This window comes from Nelumbo nucifera, chromosome 1 (genome assembly GCF_055504915.1).
Source record: "Nelumbo nucifera cultivar China Antique chromosome 1, China Antique-T2T, whole genome shotgun sequence".
Lineage (NCBI taxonomy): Eukaryota > Viridiplantae > Streptophyta > Magnoliopsida > Proteales > Nelumbonaceae > Nelumbo > Nelumbo nucifera.
The window spans coordinates 115946772-115963050 of record NC_142649.1 but is presented as its reverse complement, the minus strand read 5'-3'; the positions used below and the strand labels follow the sequence as shown (position 1 = coordinate 115963050).

The 16279-nt window shown below is 38.8% G+C and overlaps 2 protein-coding genes across 2 annotated transcripts; both read right to left on the bottom strand.

Moving 5' to 3' along the window:
- Nucleotides 1-1830: 1830 nt before the first annotated feature.
- On the bottom strand, nt 1831-4344 carry LOC104601843 (laccase-11-like). Its single transcript, XM_019198507.2, has 6 exons — nt 4154-4344; nt 3924-4075; nt 3582-3826; nt 3347-3475; nt 2333-3256; nt 1831-2182 (listed from the first exon to the last, which is right to left on the bottom strand). Exons 1-6 carry the CDS (start codon nt 4259-4261, stop codon nt 2052-2054), a joined length of 1689 nt encoding a protein of 562 aa, XP_019054052.1. The 5' UTR covers nt 4262-4344; the 3' UTR covers nt 1831-2051.
- A 5862-nt stretch (nt 4345-10206) lies between these two features.
- LOC109114976 (putative pectinesterase 11) lies at nt 10207-13545 on the bottom strand. The gene is made up of 5 exons (XM_019198514.2): nt 13310-13545; nt 13080-13239; nt 11124-11312; nt 10782-11017; nt 10207-10659 (listed from the first exon to the last, which is right to left on the bottom strand). The coding sequence occupies exons 1-5, from the start codon at nt 13543-13545 to the stop codon at nt 10449-10451; spliced, it is 1032 nt and encodes a 343-aa protein (XP_019054059.1). The 3' UTR covers nt 10207-10448.
- Nucleotides 13546-16279: the final 2734 nt, after the last annotated feature.

The following is a 16279-nucleotide window of genomic DNA, read 5'->3' as shown; positions in this document are numbered from 1 at the left end:
GAATTTGAAGTTGCTCCAGGTTGAATGTATTGTTTGTTGTAGTATTGGAGCTTCTCATCAGGTCCCTAGATGACATTGTGTTGGCAGGTTGCAGACTTCGGGCATCGCTTACTTGTGGTGGAGTGCATAGTGAACAGGTCGGCGAACTGGTTCCAACTTTTAATGGAGCCTGAGGCTAGCCTCGAATATCACATCCGAGTTGTGCCTCAGAAGGTGGTTGGGAAGGTCATGAAAAGGCTCACATCATTTGCTCCATGTAGCTGCATCAGGGCTTGGAAGTTGTCAAGGTGGTTTACCAGGTTGGTCATCCCATCATAGGATTCCAGACTAGGGGCCTTGAAGTCTTTTGGTTGTGGGGCCATGAGGATCTCAACAACCAATTGTGAAGTTTGGGACATCAATTGTGCTAACGAGGTGCCGATCTGACTCACCTCATTTTCTACCTCTTTCATTTTTGCCTTCTCGTTGTCATTCGCAACGAGGTGACTCCTTCCTATGTTGTGGTGTGCACATTTGTGACACCTTCTTCGGGACCCTTCAGTCGAGCTAGTGGCTTTGTTCTTGATTGGGGCTGTGGCCCGACTCAATTCCTCAACTGGGACTTAGTTCTAGTCATCGAAGCGACGAGGTGGGTCAAGCACTGAGTTCTGATTCTGGTCGTCGAGCTACTAGTTCTGGTTCTGGCCAGCATTTTCCCCAGTAGCCTAATCTCGCTGGTATTGCTGCCACTATTGTTGTTGTTGGGCAGAGGAAAGTTGGGATTCTGCATGATGGGGACACCTGGTAGGGTTAAGGGCATGGTAAACTGCCCAATCGTCATAGAGGGGATCTCAGGGTGCACTACGGGTTGATCCTACCCCCTATGACCAAGTTGTTGTTGTTAACAGGGTTGTTGACTAGAGTGTTGCTCGAAAATGCCATTGAAGATGTACTTGGAAAGGAAGTGTAAGAGTATGGCTTTTGTGTAGCATTTCCCACAAATGTGCTAATTGATGGTGCACGAACTGATGCTCCCTATTGACATACAACTTGGATGCCAGGTTAAGTAGGTCGCCTTGCTGAGCTGCAAGAAAAAGTTGATTAAAGCGTCCGGGTTGCTTGACCCAAGGTGGGCACTCCCATGCTTAAGTCATCAAACTAATAAGCATTTCCAAGAAAGTAAGAAAACTGGAGCACTTAGAGAGCTAAATCGTGCCTACATTTTTTGTGAATGGAGATTCCTTTATATAGGCTAGCTGCCGTGAGGCTCATGAAGCGCGTCCAAAATCTCTAGCCTATCTGGTTCGGAGGTGGTTCCATGCCCAGAGAGGGACTTTGCGTAAGCAGGTAGTATCTATCCAATTGTGGCCGAAGCAGGCGGGGTGATAAATGGCTCTTCTGACGTGGCATCGTAATCCCAGGGAAGTTGGAGATGATAACTCGCTGAACGAGGAGGTCACCTAGCACGTCAGGCAGGTCGCAAGCTGAACTCGAGCCAAGTCGGTGGAAGCAGGTCACCTCTCAAGCCGACTTGGTGTCTTGCTGGGCCATTCGTAGTTTGGTTTGCCGAGGTCATTAGGCGGGTGCGAGGTGTCTGAGGTGCTCTTGAGGTTTACTTATGTGGTGTTAAGATGTCGTCCAATTGTTTTAAGGTGCCACGTGTCGTCACGTTACTGGAAGGCCAATTCGCCACTCATCACCACCGAAGGGAAGTTGCCATTTGGCACCTTGAATATTTGTTAAACATATATATCAGAAACGGAACCATTTGGCACCTTGAATTAATATTTATTATACATATATATCAGAATAGAATATATGAATAATGGGCAAAGAACACAAGAATCCATATTTCCACACTTCAATTGATTATACATGCGGTCTTTAATGTAGACCGCTCAAAACAATATCAAATGATCAAACAGACCTCCACCCCTTTTCTATACTTATTTTGTCCAAATTCACTTATCATCCTCCACATGAATCTCCTGCAACTTCCAGGAGATAAAAACACTGAAGCCTTGCACGAACAGATCCTTCGTTGTTAGTGCTATTCACATTTTCCCAAACATCTAACAAGGGGGCAAATTCTTTGGCGGAGGAAGAATGGACTGATCGGGCCCTGGTCCATCCTCTACAACGAATGCCATCTTCAAACCCCAACCAGTATGGAGTTCCAAATGACAGTGCATGAACCAAACACCTAGCCAAAAAAAAGTGCATGGATTAATTAACGGTCTGAAAATCCAGTCAATATGGCTTCCTTTCAGCGCATGTTTGTTTGCATGCATAAATGAACATTCTGAACTAAAACTGCTTAAGGTTAAGTAGTCTGTTCGATAAATGCACGTACCTGGGTTATCAGCTCTGAATCTAATAGCAGTCCAACCTCCTGTGGGAACTCCAACTGTATTCCTCTCTGGGGGATCTACCAAGTTAAAATTGGCTGGGTCTTTTGCAGGATCGTAATTCCCAATTCCCGTTCCAACAACAAAGAAATTGTAACCGTGAAGGTGGAAAGGATGGGACTCGACACTGAGAAGATTGGTGTCCTGAAGTACTAATTCCACAGTTGAATTGTAGGCAATCTTACTGAGCCTGGTTCCCAAAGAAGTTCTGAGGTTGGCTGTAAGTGGTGCACCTGTGTAATTGAAAGGAGCGGGAGGACGGTCGGGGAAATCTGTGCTGAACACTCCCTTGATATTGAAATAATGAGCTTGAAGAATCCCAACTTGGGGCAGTACAAAAGTAATGTTGTTCAAAGAAGCAGTCAAGTGTGTTCCATTCACGCAACTGGGGCATGGATTTACTCCCAAACCGATTGTGTAGAAAAGATGCCGATCAACGTTGAGAGGGACATTGGCGGGGAATTGAGGAGTGTTTAAGCTCCTAAGCTTGTGGGTGTAGTTCAATGCGAATGAGGTGTCATTTGGTGCAGGCAAATGAGGAAGAACTGGGAGAAGAGTGTTTGGGATGCCTTTGTATTGCAGTATAGCTGTGACGGTTTTGTTGTCGATGGGAAGTGGGACGTCCATGAAAGGCCTAGCAGCCATAAAGTATCTGCTTGGAACCTGGTTGGCTTGAACGAGAACATTTGTGGTCTGGCCTGGTGCAATTAGTAAGGCCTCAGTGCTGAATGGTTTGGTATAAACTGCATCAATCTCCACCACTGTCATGTTGTGACCAGCTATTGCAAAGAAAAGCTCGTCGTTGAGTGCAGCGTTGATGATTCTCAAGAGATAGGTCTTTCCCTGTTCAACCTCCATTGCAAAGGTATCTATATATCGAGAATACAAATATGAAAACATAAGTAATAAAGGAAGAGGGAGCGATCGATCAAGTAGAATTAATTAATTTTATTTCTTACGTTTCTCAGAACATGGGAAAAGAGGCCCTGGCTTTCCATTGATGGTATGAGCGTCTGATGCTACCGGCGGCAAGCCTAATTTGTTGCCTTGTTTTACTGCCTCTTCGACGTCGGTGTTCCACCATTCTCCTGCACAACAAGAACGTCAGTAAGGTCATGGTAATTAAGGAAGGCACGATCGATGCAGGGTCTTCATTAATTAATTAATTAATTAAGACTGTCGATCGTTACTAACCTAAGAGTAAATTAACTTCGCTGTAAGGCTGTGGGAATGGAAACGGAGTTCCTTCTTTTGGCATGATGACAATAGCACCATAAACAGTAGCCCTTAACCAAAGGATATGTGCATGCCACCATAGAGTTCCTCTTTGACCAGTAACATTGAAATCATAAACGTAGCTGTGCCCCGTTTGGATGGGACACTGTGTTATATAAGCTGGGCCATCCGCCCAACCATTCCGGAACTGCTTCAATCCATGCCTGCAGAAGACAGACCATAAGTCTGTATCCCATTGACATAATAATAATGATCAGCATATATATACATACAAGTCTAGATTATGTAGGTATTTCCTACCAATGAATAGACATGTTATATTGGGCATAGTTGGAAACATTGACGATCACTCGATCGCCTTCCCTTGCATAAATGGTAGGTCCTGGAAACATCCCATTTACAGTTACAATGGGTTTGGCATGGCATAGTCTGCTCACATTCTTCACTTGAACCTGAAAGAAGTAGGAATTAAAACGCAATCAAAGCATAATTCATACAAATAGAACTAAGAGTGAAAATTAACCACTTACATCAAACTGGTACTTCTTCACAGCAGCTTTTGTGGGAAGAGAAATGTAGCCAACAAAGATGAAGAATAGAAAGAGCCATTTGCAGCAGAAAGCGCCTGGTCTCACCATCTTCTAATTATTTTCTGCAATCTTTAGGTCGACCCAAAGTGAGGTGAGTGTGAATGAGATGAATTGAAGGTAATGCTGGCCTACAATGCTTATATATAGGTAATATATATAGGAGGAGGTTAGCTGGTTAGGGTAGGCTATCAGTTTGTTATAAGGAGAAATGAGGGCAGGAGATGTGCAGAGCCGGTTAGGTAAGGGATGTGAAGTGCTTGCACGCCAAAGGTTGGAACCAAATATTGATGGAGACCTTCAAAGGGTATTGAGGTAGATGCTCAGGCTTCAACTTGAAAGAAGAAGCAGGCCGGAAAGCCTGAGATTGAGCATCGACTGCAAAATATATTAATTAGTTATTTGAGCAAGAGAGAGAGAGATACGTAAGGCCAACCTAACACAAAGCTGAGCTTTACCGTTAAGGAAAAGGAACAGTAGATGCAGATTATGCTCCCTATCTTTCTCAAATATAAACAACTTCATTGTTTTTTAATGTTGGAGATGTGCAGTAGAAAATACGGATTTGTTTACAAGAGAATAAAATAAATGGAGTTACTTCTAAGCATTCATGGCGTTGTCTTTGTGTGGATCCATGGCTGTTTTGTTTGTCAAGAATCAAAATTCTTCCTGGCCTCCTGGGTAGAGAGTTCGAATATATGCTGGGGTTTTCTGGTCCTGGTTTGAGTTTGGGATTTATGGAATGGTTTTCTGGCCTTTCTGGGTGTGCCACTGAAACAGTGAAACTCAAACATCTGCTGCCATGGAGATAACAGAATGACACCGGGGAAAAAGACAAAACATAATGACGAAAGTGTCCCTGCTGAGTGCTGACTGACAGCTCGGATTTCCTCCTAACTACTATTTACTCTCCTCTCTACTAATCCAATGAAGCCATGCCACCTGTCCCGCCCACATGTGAGTATTCTAACTTTTGCAACCCTGCTACTTTTTTAATAAAAAACAACTATTTTTAAACAGAAACCTTCAGTACACGATATACTCAAAAGTGTTGTAAAGGGGAATGGCTCCTCCATCCCCCTTTGAAGTGAGAACTATATATTAGGTTGTTAGGGAAATTTGTTCGTATAACATCTTCCCATGTAGGGCCGGGCCTGGGCTTATATTTTTAGGCCTATAATGCGGGCTGGGTCGGGCCTGGGCTTAACTCTTAAGCCCGTTGTTATGAAGGCAAAGTCTGGCCTGGCCCAGCCTATGATCACCCCTATTGGGTCCCCACAAGGAATCCGTTCCTATCTGGAATTGGGGATAGAGGAAAATTTTTAGGGAGATTGACTCAGCTCAGGGTCAGAATTTGTAGGTTTAAAGTACTGTCGAGGTAGGTGCCAGTTCAGTTCACGGGCGGGCGTTGGTGCATAGAGTATGAGTTGTTGACCTTTTGAATGTTTATAGCTCTGCAGTGGAAATAAAAAATCTGCATTGGGCAAATCCGTACTTCTCCAAAATTTTTATCCCCAATAGGATTGGGGTCAGGGACGAAAAATATGATCCCCGCTCCAAATCCATCCCGTTTTTATTTGTACTAGTAAACATGTACGTGCATTTGCACGTAACAATATCTCAAAGACAAAACTATTTACAATTCATTGACAATTTTTAAACAGTTATAAGTGGGTAGTTTCTTATTTGTTATAAGTGAACAATTTTTGAACAATTATAAGTGGACAGTTTCTTAACTGTTATAAATGGACAATTTTTAGAGTGAGAGTAAAGAACATATATGCCCTTTTTTATGCCCGTTATATATTTCTTAGAAAAAGGGAAAAAATGTCTAATAAAAAGTCTAGAAAATGGGACTATTCACTCTTTTATTAATACTTTAGATATAGCTTTAATGCCCACGTCTTAGGTTTAAACAACAACTACTTTTATCTTTTTTCCACTCAAGACACACAGTGAACAACAACCGGTGAATTGGTTTATAACACAAAGAGGAGATAAAGGGGAAGAACTGTCTTTCATTAGTAACTAGGAATATTTATTTTTCAAACATAAAAGTTTGTGCATAAAAATAGTATGAAAAAATTTATGCATAAAAAAATAGGTGTTTTTTTAAATGTCTGTCTTGCTTAATAGTTGCAAAAGTTAAAACACTTATCACATGGGGTAGGGACAAATGGCATGTTTTAATTGGGTTAATAGAGACGAGATTACATATTAGTGAGTAGGAAATCAGAAGTGGCTGAGTGCTATGTATTTTACTTTTAGCAAGTTATAACGATAAGAGGGCCCTCCGGTGTTTATCCACGTGAATTCTTTTTAAGGCTCCATTTGGAAAGAGTACAAATATAAATATGTAGAGCGCAAAATCTTGTATTTTGTATTATTTTATATGTATTTATATTGTATATATTTGTATTTGTTTCCTTCTAAACTGAGCCTTAACGATCTCCTAGTTTTAAGCATGCATGTGTTCAGTGATAGATTCAGAATTTGATTATAATCTCAATCAAACTTCGTTGATGCAAATTGCATATTAGGCTCAGTTTGGAAAGAGTATAAATACAAATATGTACAGTACAAATACATACAAAATAATACAAAATGTAAGGTTTTGCACTCTACATATTTGTATTTGTATTCCTTCCAAACTAAGCCTTAGACTTCATTTGATAACACTTTTTAGAGTCTGGTGTCTGAGAAACTTGCTTTTCAGACATCAAACTCGTATGGTGTTATGTCTGAAAATCGATCTGAAATCTTTTTTGAGAGGTGCGTAAAAGACATAAATGCCCTCAAAGAAAATTTAATATTACATGTTTTGTCCTTTATGTAACTCGAATCGAATCCTCAGTGTGACCTAACGAAGCTCCACCACCGCTGCACTCTCTCTGTCTCTCTGTCTCTCTATCTCTCTATCTCTCTCTCTCTCTCTCTCTCTCTCTCTTTCTCTCCCCTGTATTCCTGCCACCTCCTCAGTGGCAGCGGTTCCTTCTCTCTCTCTCTCTCTCTCTCTCTCTCTCCCCTGTCTTCCTGTCATTGCTGCTGCAAGTGGTAGCGGTGGCGGTGACTTCTCTCTCTTGCTCTCTCTCTCCCCCTGTCACCACCGTTGCAAGTTGCAACGGCGGTGGTTCCTTCTCTCTCTCTCCCCCCTATCTTCCCACCACCGTCATTGCAAGTTGCAGCGGCAGCAGTTCCTTGTCACTCTCTCTCTCTCTCTCTCCCTCCCTCCCTCCCTCCTATCTTCTCGCCACCACAACCACTACTGCAAGTTGCAGTAGTGGTTCAGTGAGTAGAAATAATAATATTATTATTAATTATAAATTATTTTTATTAACTATTCTAATATTTTTATTAAACATTAATAAATTTTTATTTTTTATTAATTATTAATTATTAATTATTAATATTTAATAATTATTTTTTATTAAACATTACTAATTATTAATTATTTTTACTAACTAGTAATTTTTAATTATTTCATTAATTTTTAAAAATTATTTTAATTTTTATTTGTGTAAATTATTAATTATTTTAATATTTTTATAGTCATTAATTATTTTTTTAATTTTAATAATTTTATTTATTAATTATTAATTTATTATTTATTGTTTGTATTGTTTCAATATTATTTTGAGGTTGAAAATTATTTTTTATGAGATAATGTAAATTGAACTCAACATTTACAAATAGTATGTTCTAGGGGTAAAATAGTAAAATAAGTAAACTTATGGATTCAGAGCCTCTAAAAAGTAAGAAAGCATCTATGTCTCTTTTCAGATTTCAGACACTTTTAATATCTTTTTAATTTTTCAAATCTGAATTTTCAGATTTATCAAACACCACCTTAGTAATCTCAATCAAACTTCAGTGATGAAAATTGCATAGTAGGCTCAATTTGGAAGGAGTACAAATACAAATATGTACAATACAAATACATACAAAATACAAGATTTTGCACTCTACACATTTGTATTTGTACTCCTTTCAAATGGAGCCTTAGTATCCTATACCAAGGTTTTAAAAAGCTAAAGGTGGAGGTGAGGCGGTTGTGTCTAATAGGACCGGCGTAAGCCTCAAGGCATTTTGAGGCATAAGTCTTGAGCAAAAAAAGAAAAGGGTATAATATATTCATAAACAATAAAGACACGAAAACCTAAAATTAGGATCTTATACGGTTTGTATGATATACTAGACATGGATTCATGTTTCAAAATATCCATACACCCCAATATGCTGAAAGGGATGTATTGATTATCAATACTTTGAACCATGCATATTTTTTTTTTCAGTTTTTTTATTTTATAAGGTTAGTTTTATATTATCTAATTTTTAAAAAGATTTTAAAAAAATCCTTAAAAAGAGTTATTGGTACCCCAAATATACAATTCTATAGAATGTATATTTTTTTTATCCTAAAGCATGTAAAAGGATATAAATGCCCTTCATATGTCATTTAATTTTCTTTATCAACCAACTTGTCATGTTTCGGTGGCAGCAGCACTCCACCACCACCACCTCCAGCCATGATTTCTCCTCCTCCTCCTCCTCCTCCTCTTCTTCTTCTTCTTCTTCTTCTTCTTCAAGAAATAACAAGCAATCAGCCTCCATAGACTTGACCAAGGATTATCCAGATAAGGTGCAAAAAACAAGGTGTTGACATTTTCAACACGTGGATAAATAACTTATCCACCCTACAGAAGAGGTATTGATTACCTGGATAACCATTATAATGGTAGTTAAATACAAGATTATTGTATTTCCATAGGACCCACCTACTTACCCCCATTTTGATTAGAAATGAACGAGGGATACGTAGGAATCTAAACTATCTCTCATTGTATGATGTATAATAGTCTTTGAAAATCCCCACAATACTCATTTAAATGTCAACTATCTATGTTTAGTCGGTTTTTTTTTCAGCCCCCTCAAAGAAAAAATCCTAACTCTGCCCCTGTGATTAGATCCAAACCCAAATCACATCCGATTACAGCACTAGGGGCTTATAGCGCTTATGGGGCGCAGGACTAGGAGCCTGGCCTAGGAGTGGTGGGTCAGCAATGCGAAATTTGGTTGTTCAACCCGTCATTAAGTCAACTTGACAAGTAGAACCTTCAATCCTGTTAATTGGTTTTCAAGCCAATTTACCTTCTACACTGTAAACACATTGATTTTTACAATAATAAGGGATGTTTGGAACCATAGCCGTTTTTTTTAAATAACGGTATCATGTCAGATTCATATAGGCGTTTCAACAAACGCCCATGTATCTCATTATTTGATTCAGCCAATTATTAAAAAATCAGGCAGGCTAAAAAATGGGATCCACGCCTATTATCTCATTGTTTGGTTCAGTCGATTATTAAAAAATCAGACATACCTCAGAAATCAGGACTCCACCGATGTGCATCAGTGAACCGGCATAAAAACAAACAACCTTATGCTACTTTTATGATTTACACAGATATCAAGGTAAGTATTAACTTTATGTCAATAAAAGGTCAAGGACCTAACATTCTATACCATTGCTCAATGGGAAAATGTGCATAAGAGAAGCCCCTCCCCATAAAACTACTACCTGCACATTGAATTACTAGTCTAATGTTTTTTAGAGCCTGGATTATGACCCTGATTGCATCACCTAATATTGATTTTTAATTTGAACTTTATGGTAATAGAATGTCACTGAATAGATGGAAAGAATGGTGAAACAGGATAATTGGGACAAATGCTCATATGATGATGATGAAAAAGGTAAAATAATGGAGATCAAATCAGCCCTCCACAGAATTGCCCTCTACAACGTCCCACAGCACATCCTCTTCGTGTATTGGGAATATCTCTCGATGATAATATTAAAAATGATGATATCATCATCAGAAGAGTTTCTATACACAGAGGGGATGTGCTGTAGGATCTTGTGAGGGGATGATTTGAACTGATCAAAATAATGCATACAAACAGGCAAACAACAAGTTCACCATTATTATATTTCATACAGCTGTAAGCTGTTACTGTGGAAAGATATATAATATACAGCCACATATATGTAAATAAGTCGGAGGACTGATCTCGACTGTCTAAGCAGAGATCAAGGAAATCAAACAAAAAAAAATTATTAAAATAAATTAAATAGACATCATATATATATATATAAATATATATATATCCATATAAGAAGAGAATAATTAATATATAGCATGAAATTAATAAATAAATGAAAGCTGTAGCTAGATCTCTACTTGTTATTTGCATTTACACTCTGAGAAATGACGAGAGAGGTCCTGTTGTAACGTTTTGGTAAAGGCCTAAGCCAACCTCGGCCACCGATCATGTCTTTGGTGAGAAAGGGTGCGGCTTCTGCGTCTGAGAGGTTGCGCGACCATCCAACTCTTCCTGATATATTGGCCCCTGCTCCGTAGCACTTGTGTTGCCCATAATACACAGTACTGTCGACACACCAAACACGAGAATTTGTTAAGACTATAATATTTAAATCTTCTCGACCCAATCCAATCAAAATCTGGGTCAATGCGATCAGATTGTGGCATCAGAGGAGATATATGTATACCTTTGTTTGGTTGGGTCGCCCCAGTCATCCCATCCCTGAGGCAGTATCACACTTGACATGTATGTTAGAGCAAACACCACCCTAGAGTAAGCACCCCATGGCCTACCTAAGACAGAAGTTCCGACGCCCGTGATCTTGCCACCCAAGAAAGTGAAACCAGTGTTTTCGGCCGGTGACTCTCTGCGTTGTGCTGTGATAGCACCACTTCCCTCCGCAAGCGAATGCAGATGGCATTTCTACAAACAAACAAATAAGGGATGATAGAAATAATTAAGCAATATAATTAATGGAATTGATAAGTTTTACAGAAGTACAATAATCAAAGGGTCACAAATGCAATACTTCAAAGAGAGAGGCAGCGTTTCCACATATGAAGTCGGTTTGGCCTTGGATATAGCAGTTGCTGTAATAGTGTCTCCCTGTGTCATCGAGAAGGGTATCTTGATAAGAGAGTATCCTGCACCCATAGAATGCTGCTCGGTCCGCTGACACCCTCAATGCCACTGCTTGGCTTCCTGGACCATGTGTATTCTGCAAATAACTAGTAAATCATCAACTTCCCTATATGGACATAAATCTATCAACTTTGGGTTTGGGTAAATCGATATATAGATGGTATTTTCCATCCATTAAGATAGAAGAAAAGGAAATGAGTTTTTAAAGGCAATTACTTAAAATTCTCTCGTCTGAGAGTAGGGCTTAATTGCTGTAACGGTTGGATTGTTCCTTGCGACCTGGGTGACCATGATTCAAATCTTGGAAACATCCTTTCTATATGTGCACGGGTAAGGCTGCATAGCATACCCAGATCATGCATGGGGAAGCTTATGGGCTGCTCCTTTTTTAATTACTTAAAGCTAAGTTCTCTAACCTAAACTCCATTGTTCTATTACCTTCCTCACCTTTAAGTAATTTAGCCTTCTACCTGAAGTTGTATTTGGTACTATTGTTGTTTCTAAAGCCTTGTAGATTCACATCGCATATAAGTCACTTCAATTAGAAAAATTAATTCATGTGTGTGGAAATAGAAACAACAATATTGTATCGATCAAACATACAACCTTTCGATCTATTACAAAAAAAACAAAACTTTTCAGGTAAAAAATATCTCTCCCCCAAATTTATATTGGTCAACCCAAAAGTGAAAACATTTTATGTAGAAACTAGAAACAGGAATGGTACCAAACACAACCTGAATCTGGTTTCATAAACATGCCAATTAACTTTCACAATTTAAAAGTAATCTTATTAAATTTTAAAATAAGGATATAATTACTCTTTCCCAACACTACCTTGTCAATTTAGCATGATAACTAAAACCTATAGAACACACATCAAACATGCAATCTCTAATTTCGAAACTGATATTTATGGAAGGTCTAATACCGCCATGAACTAAGCTTCTTTTAGATGAAGTTATTGAAAACCATGAACCAAGCAAACAGCCGAATCAGGTAATTACTATGCGAACGGGATTTCCTGGGTCTGAAATTAAGGAGAATGATTTTGGTGACCTATGGTGGGATGAAAATGTCACAATTATAATTACAGTACTTCTGGTTATTTCTATTTCTTATATAGTGAGAGGATCTTGTTCCCAATTCAACCCATTTAATTGAATTGTAGGAATTGTGTTAATATTAACAATTACAGATATAAAGCTAAGCAGATGATGAATAGAGATGAGAAATATCCTTCATCTTTTCTTTTGGAATAAAGTCACGATGAAAGCTTTTTTTTTTTTTTACAAGGCCCCTTGGGGCAAATTCATTCATCAACAAATTGGGTTTACATTTCTTGTGCAATAGTATTGAGGAGGAAATTAGGTACTTGAGACCAAGTTTTAACTTTTATACAAATAATAGCAAATTTAACCAATTTATATGCAGCCATGTTAGTTCTTCTAGGAATGTGATAAACCGAGTAACTTGAGAAGCAACGTACCAGTTGTTTGCAGTAAACTAAGACGCTAATAGACCACGGTGGATCCAACGAATCTATCAACAAACATCTTCTAGGAAACTCTGGCTTTGGTGGAGGGTTTGAAAGGTTTTAGGTGTTTAATATGACTATGTACATCTATTTACCACTTAATAAGACGGTGGCGAAGTTCAAGTTATGCTTCTTTCCTTAATTCTATTTGTCTATTATGAAAGCAAGTGCGTGCAAAGACTGGATTAACAGTTATAAAAATCATTAAACAAACCCTGCAAAATCTTGATCAAAGTAATTAACTATTGTATTGTTAATTGTTACAATTATAAGAAATTAAGTGCACACACGAGTTGCAGAGGATACCTGAATTGTGAGATATCGTCCCACGAAATCAGAAGCCAACACAGAGACTGTCGGAGTCTGGAATATCTCCCCACTCTCATTCCATGTTACTATAGTGGTAGTCGGATTTGAACCACTCAATGTTATGTAGGGTTTATCGGCTGGCACCACAATCTTTTCTCTATAAGTAAACATAAAATAATAAGATCAGAGGTGGTATACAAGAGAGAGAGAGGGAGAGAGAGAGAAACCTGTAAGTTCCTGGCTTGACCCAGATAAAGACGACGTTAGAGTTGTTAGATGGCACAGCGTCAATGGCATCTTGTATCTTCTTAAAATCTCCGTTTCCCGATTGATCTACCCTTATGAGAAGGGCAGTGGACATATCAGAGGGGCTAGCAGCACTGGAGGTCGCTATGAAAGAACCAACAGCTATGGCAACAAAGAGAAGAGCATCTAAATGATTCGCCATTGTTGCAACACCCATGTGTATTTGTACTCTATTTTCCTTTTTTTTTTTCGTGTGTGTCTCGATAGAGGTGAAGAGAACAGAATCAACTTTTTCAGATTGATAGAACAATTGAAGGAAAGGTACAAAAGAAGCACTGAGAACGAGGATGAAAGCCTATTATAAGGCCATCCTTCTTGAATGTCAAACAACATAAAGCCGTTTTCTTTCAGTTGAAGTTGAAATATGTAAATTCAGATCTCAACGTAACCATGTATAAGCCGGTAAGTCACTTACTGCATACTTTAACTACTTTGAATTGAATTGCTTTTATATATATATATATATATGATCAAGCATGTAATAGCTAGCCTCGGCCTATTGGGAACCCAAGCCGTTTGATTTGGAAGAAATTGACATCACAAAGTAGTAAGCATCATAAGGAGGGGGGTTGTTTTTAGATGCTGAACTGTCATGACTAGCTAGCTAGCTAGGTCTCAGCTGGTTCATAGTTTGATTAGTTCAACAAAGGAGGCAATTTTATTCAGTATCTGAAGGTAATAATTAAGGGAATATTTCTAGATAATCCAGACGTGGCAGTGGCACTTTTATCAATATCAACGTTTACCTCTCTAAGATACACGGTTTAACGTCTACCCCTCAACCAACTTAATTACAACGATAGTCGAGTAAAATGTACAAAACTAATAAAACCCAAGAAATTGATCTCTCAAGAAATTAAGATGGAGAATTTCAATGGAAGAAATAATATTTTATAAAACTGTGATTCAAAGGCATGTTAGTTATAGTATATATACAAGTTATAAGGCATAAAATTAGGTCCTAATAGTGATCACCTACCTAATTATAAAGAATATCACTAGGTCGAAGATACAAATTACACCTTCCTATTAATACACCTTCTTATTATTCCCCCTCAAGTTGGAGCATGAGGATCCGAAATGCCCAATTTGCAAAGAAGAAACTGAAATTGGCATTTGCTAAGGCCTTTAGTAAATAAATCTGCTAACTGTAAATGTGATGGAAGATAACGTGGTAAGAATTCTCCAGAAAGCAGCCTTTCACGTACAAAGTGACAATCCACTTTAATATGTTTAGTCCTTTCATGGAAGACAGGATTGTTTGCAATATGTAATGCCACATTATTGTCATAGAAAATACTAGTAGCTCCCAATTGCGGCACTAATAATTCACTTAATAACCTCCGTAGTCACATCACTTCACTAGCAGCCACAGCCATGGTTCTATATTCCGCTTCTGCCGAGGATCTAGACACTGTGGATTGTTTCTTACTCCTCCAAAGTATAGGGGAGAAACCAAGCTAGAAGTACAACCCAGTTACAGATTTTCTGGTTAAAGGGCAACTTGCCCAATCTGCATCACAATATCCTTGCAATACCATATCATTCTCACCACTTAGCAGTATACCTTGCCCTGTACATCCTTTAAGATATTTCAGAACACACACAAGGCTGTCCCAATGCTCAACTCGGGATTGCTGGATGAATTGACTAAGCACATGCGCAGCATAAGTGATGTCGGGTCTCGTGATTGTCAAGTATAACAGTCGCCCCACTAACCTTCGATACTGATTTGGATCAGAATGAAAACTGCCATTGACGTGCCCCAAACGATGATTTTGCTCAATTGGGGTGTCTACGGGTTTGCACCCAGTCAGTCCAGTTTCTTTCAAAATGTCCAAAACAAACTTGCATTGATTAAAAAACAGACTAGCAGTAGATCGAGCCACTTCTATTCCAAGGAAATATTTCAAATTTCCTAAGTCCTTTATCTTGAAACAACTATCAAGATACGCCTTGAATTTTTCACACGCTTTTGAATTGTTCCCAGCTACTATAATATCATCAACGTACACCAAGAGACCAAGAAAGATGTCTCATTTTCTGTATATGAAAAGAGTACTCTCCGTAGTGGATTGCTTGAAACCATACTCACACAAGGATGCTGCCAACTTTGCGAACCAGTTTCTAGAGGCTTGTTTTAGGCCGTACAAAGACTTTTGTAACTTGCATAATGCATTTGGTTTCTCGGAACTAAAACCCGGTGGGAGCTTCATGTAAATTTCTTCTTTGAGATCGCCATGTAAAAAGGCATTATTCATGTCCATTTGATGAAGTTCCCATCCTTTTGCCACTACCACTACCAGAAAGACACAAACAGATACATGCTTTGTTATTAGAGTGAAAGTCTCTGTATAATCCTCTCCCCATTTTTGAGTAAAGCCTTGCATAACTAATATGGCCTTGAAACGTTCAATACTCCCATCCGATTTGTACTTAATTCTGTAGACCCATTTGCATCCGACCACTTTCTTTCCCCGGGGCAAACTCACAAATTTCCATGTTTTATTTTCTTCCAATGCCTTAATCTCTTTGTCCGTCGCCTTAATCTCTTTGTCTGTCGCCTTAATCCATCGTTCGTCCTTGACAGCCTATGCATAACTGGTTGGTTCATCATGAGAATCGATGGCCGCTAAGAAAGCTTTATGAGTTGAACTAAACTTACTATAGCAAATATAGTGTGTTAAAGGATGGGCCTTACCTGCGGGCGCTTTTCGAACTGAGTTCACGTTGGATGGCGGTAACAACGCGTCACACACATAGTCTCTTAAGTACCCAGGGGGTTTTCTTTCCTGTTGAGGTCACTTTTGTTGCAAAATATATTGTTCACTTTCATCTCTTTGTGGCGTACTTACTGCAGCTTGGTCAGACGTATCTGCTCCTCGTTGCTC

Bases quoted from the DNA above. Each gene is read 5' to 3' on its own strand.
- LOC109114976 (XM_019198514.2), bottom strand. From the start codon at position 13,545: ATGGGTGTTGCAACAATGGCGAATCATTTAGATGCTCTTCTCTTTGTT. The intron at 11,313-13,079 runs GTATCCTCTGCA...AGTTATTTGCAG, and splicing joins GACGATATCTCACAATTCAG to AATACACATGGTCCAGGAAG. The intron at 11,018-11,123 runs GTATTGCATTTG...GTTTGTTTGTAG, and splicing joins ACGCTGCCTCTCTCTTTGAA to AAATGCCATCTGCATTCGCT.
- LOC104601843 (XM_019198507.2), bottom strand. From the start codon at position 4,261: ATGGTGAGACCAGGCGCTTTCTGCTGCAAATGGCTCTTTCTATTCTTC. The intron at 3,827-3,923 runs GTAGGAAATACC...TGTCTTCTGCAG, and splicing joins TATAACATGTCTATTCATTG to GCATGGATTGAAGCAGTTCC. The intron at 3,476-3,581 runs GTTAGTAACGAT...CTTGTTGTGCAG, and splicing joins CGAAGTTAATTTACTCTTAG to GAGAATGGTGGAACACCGAC.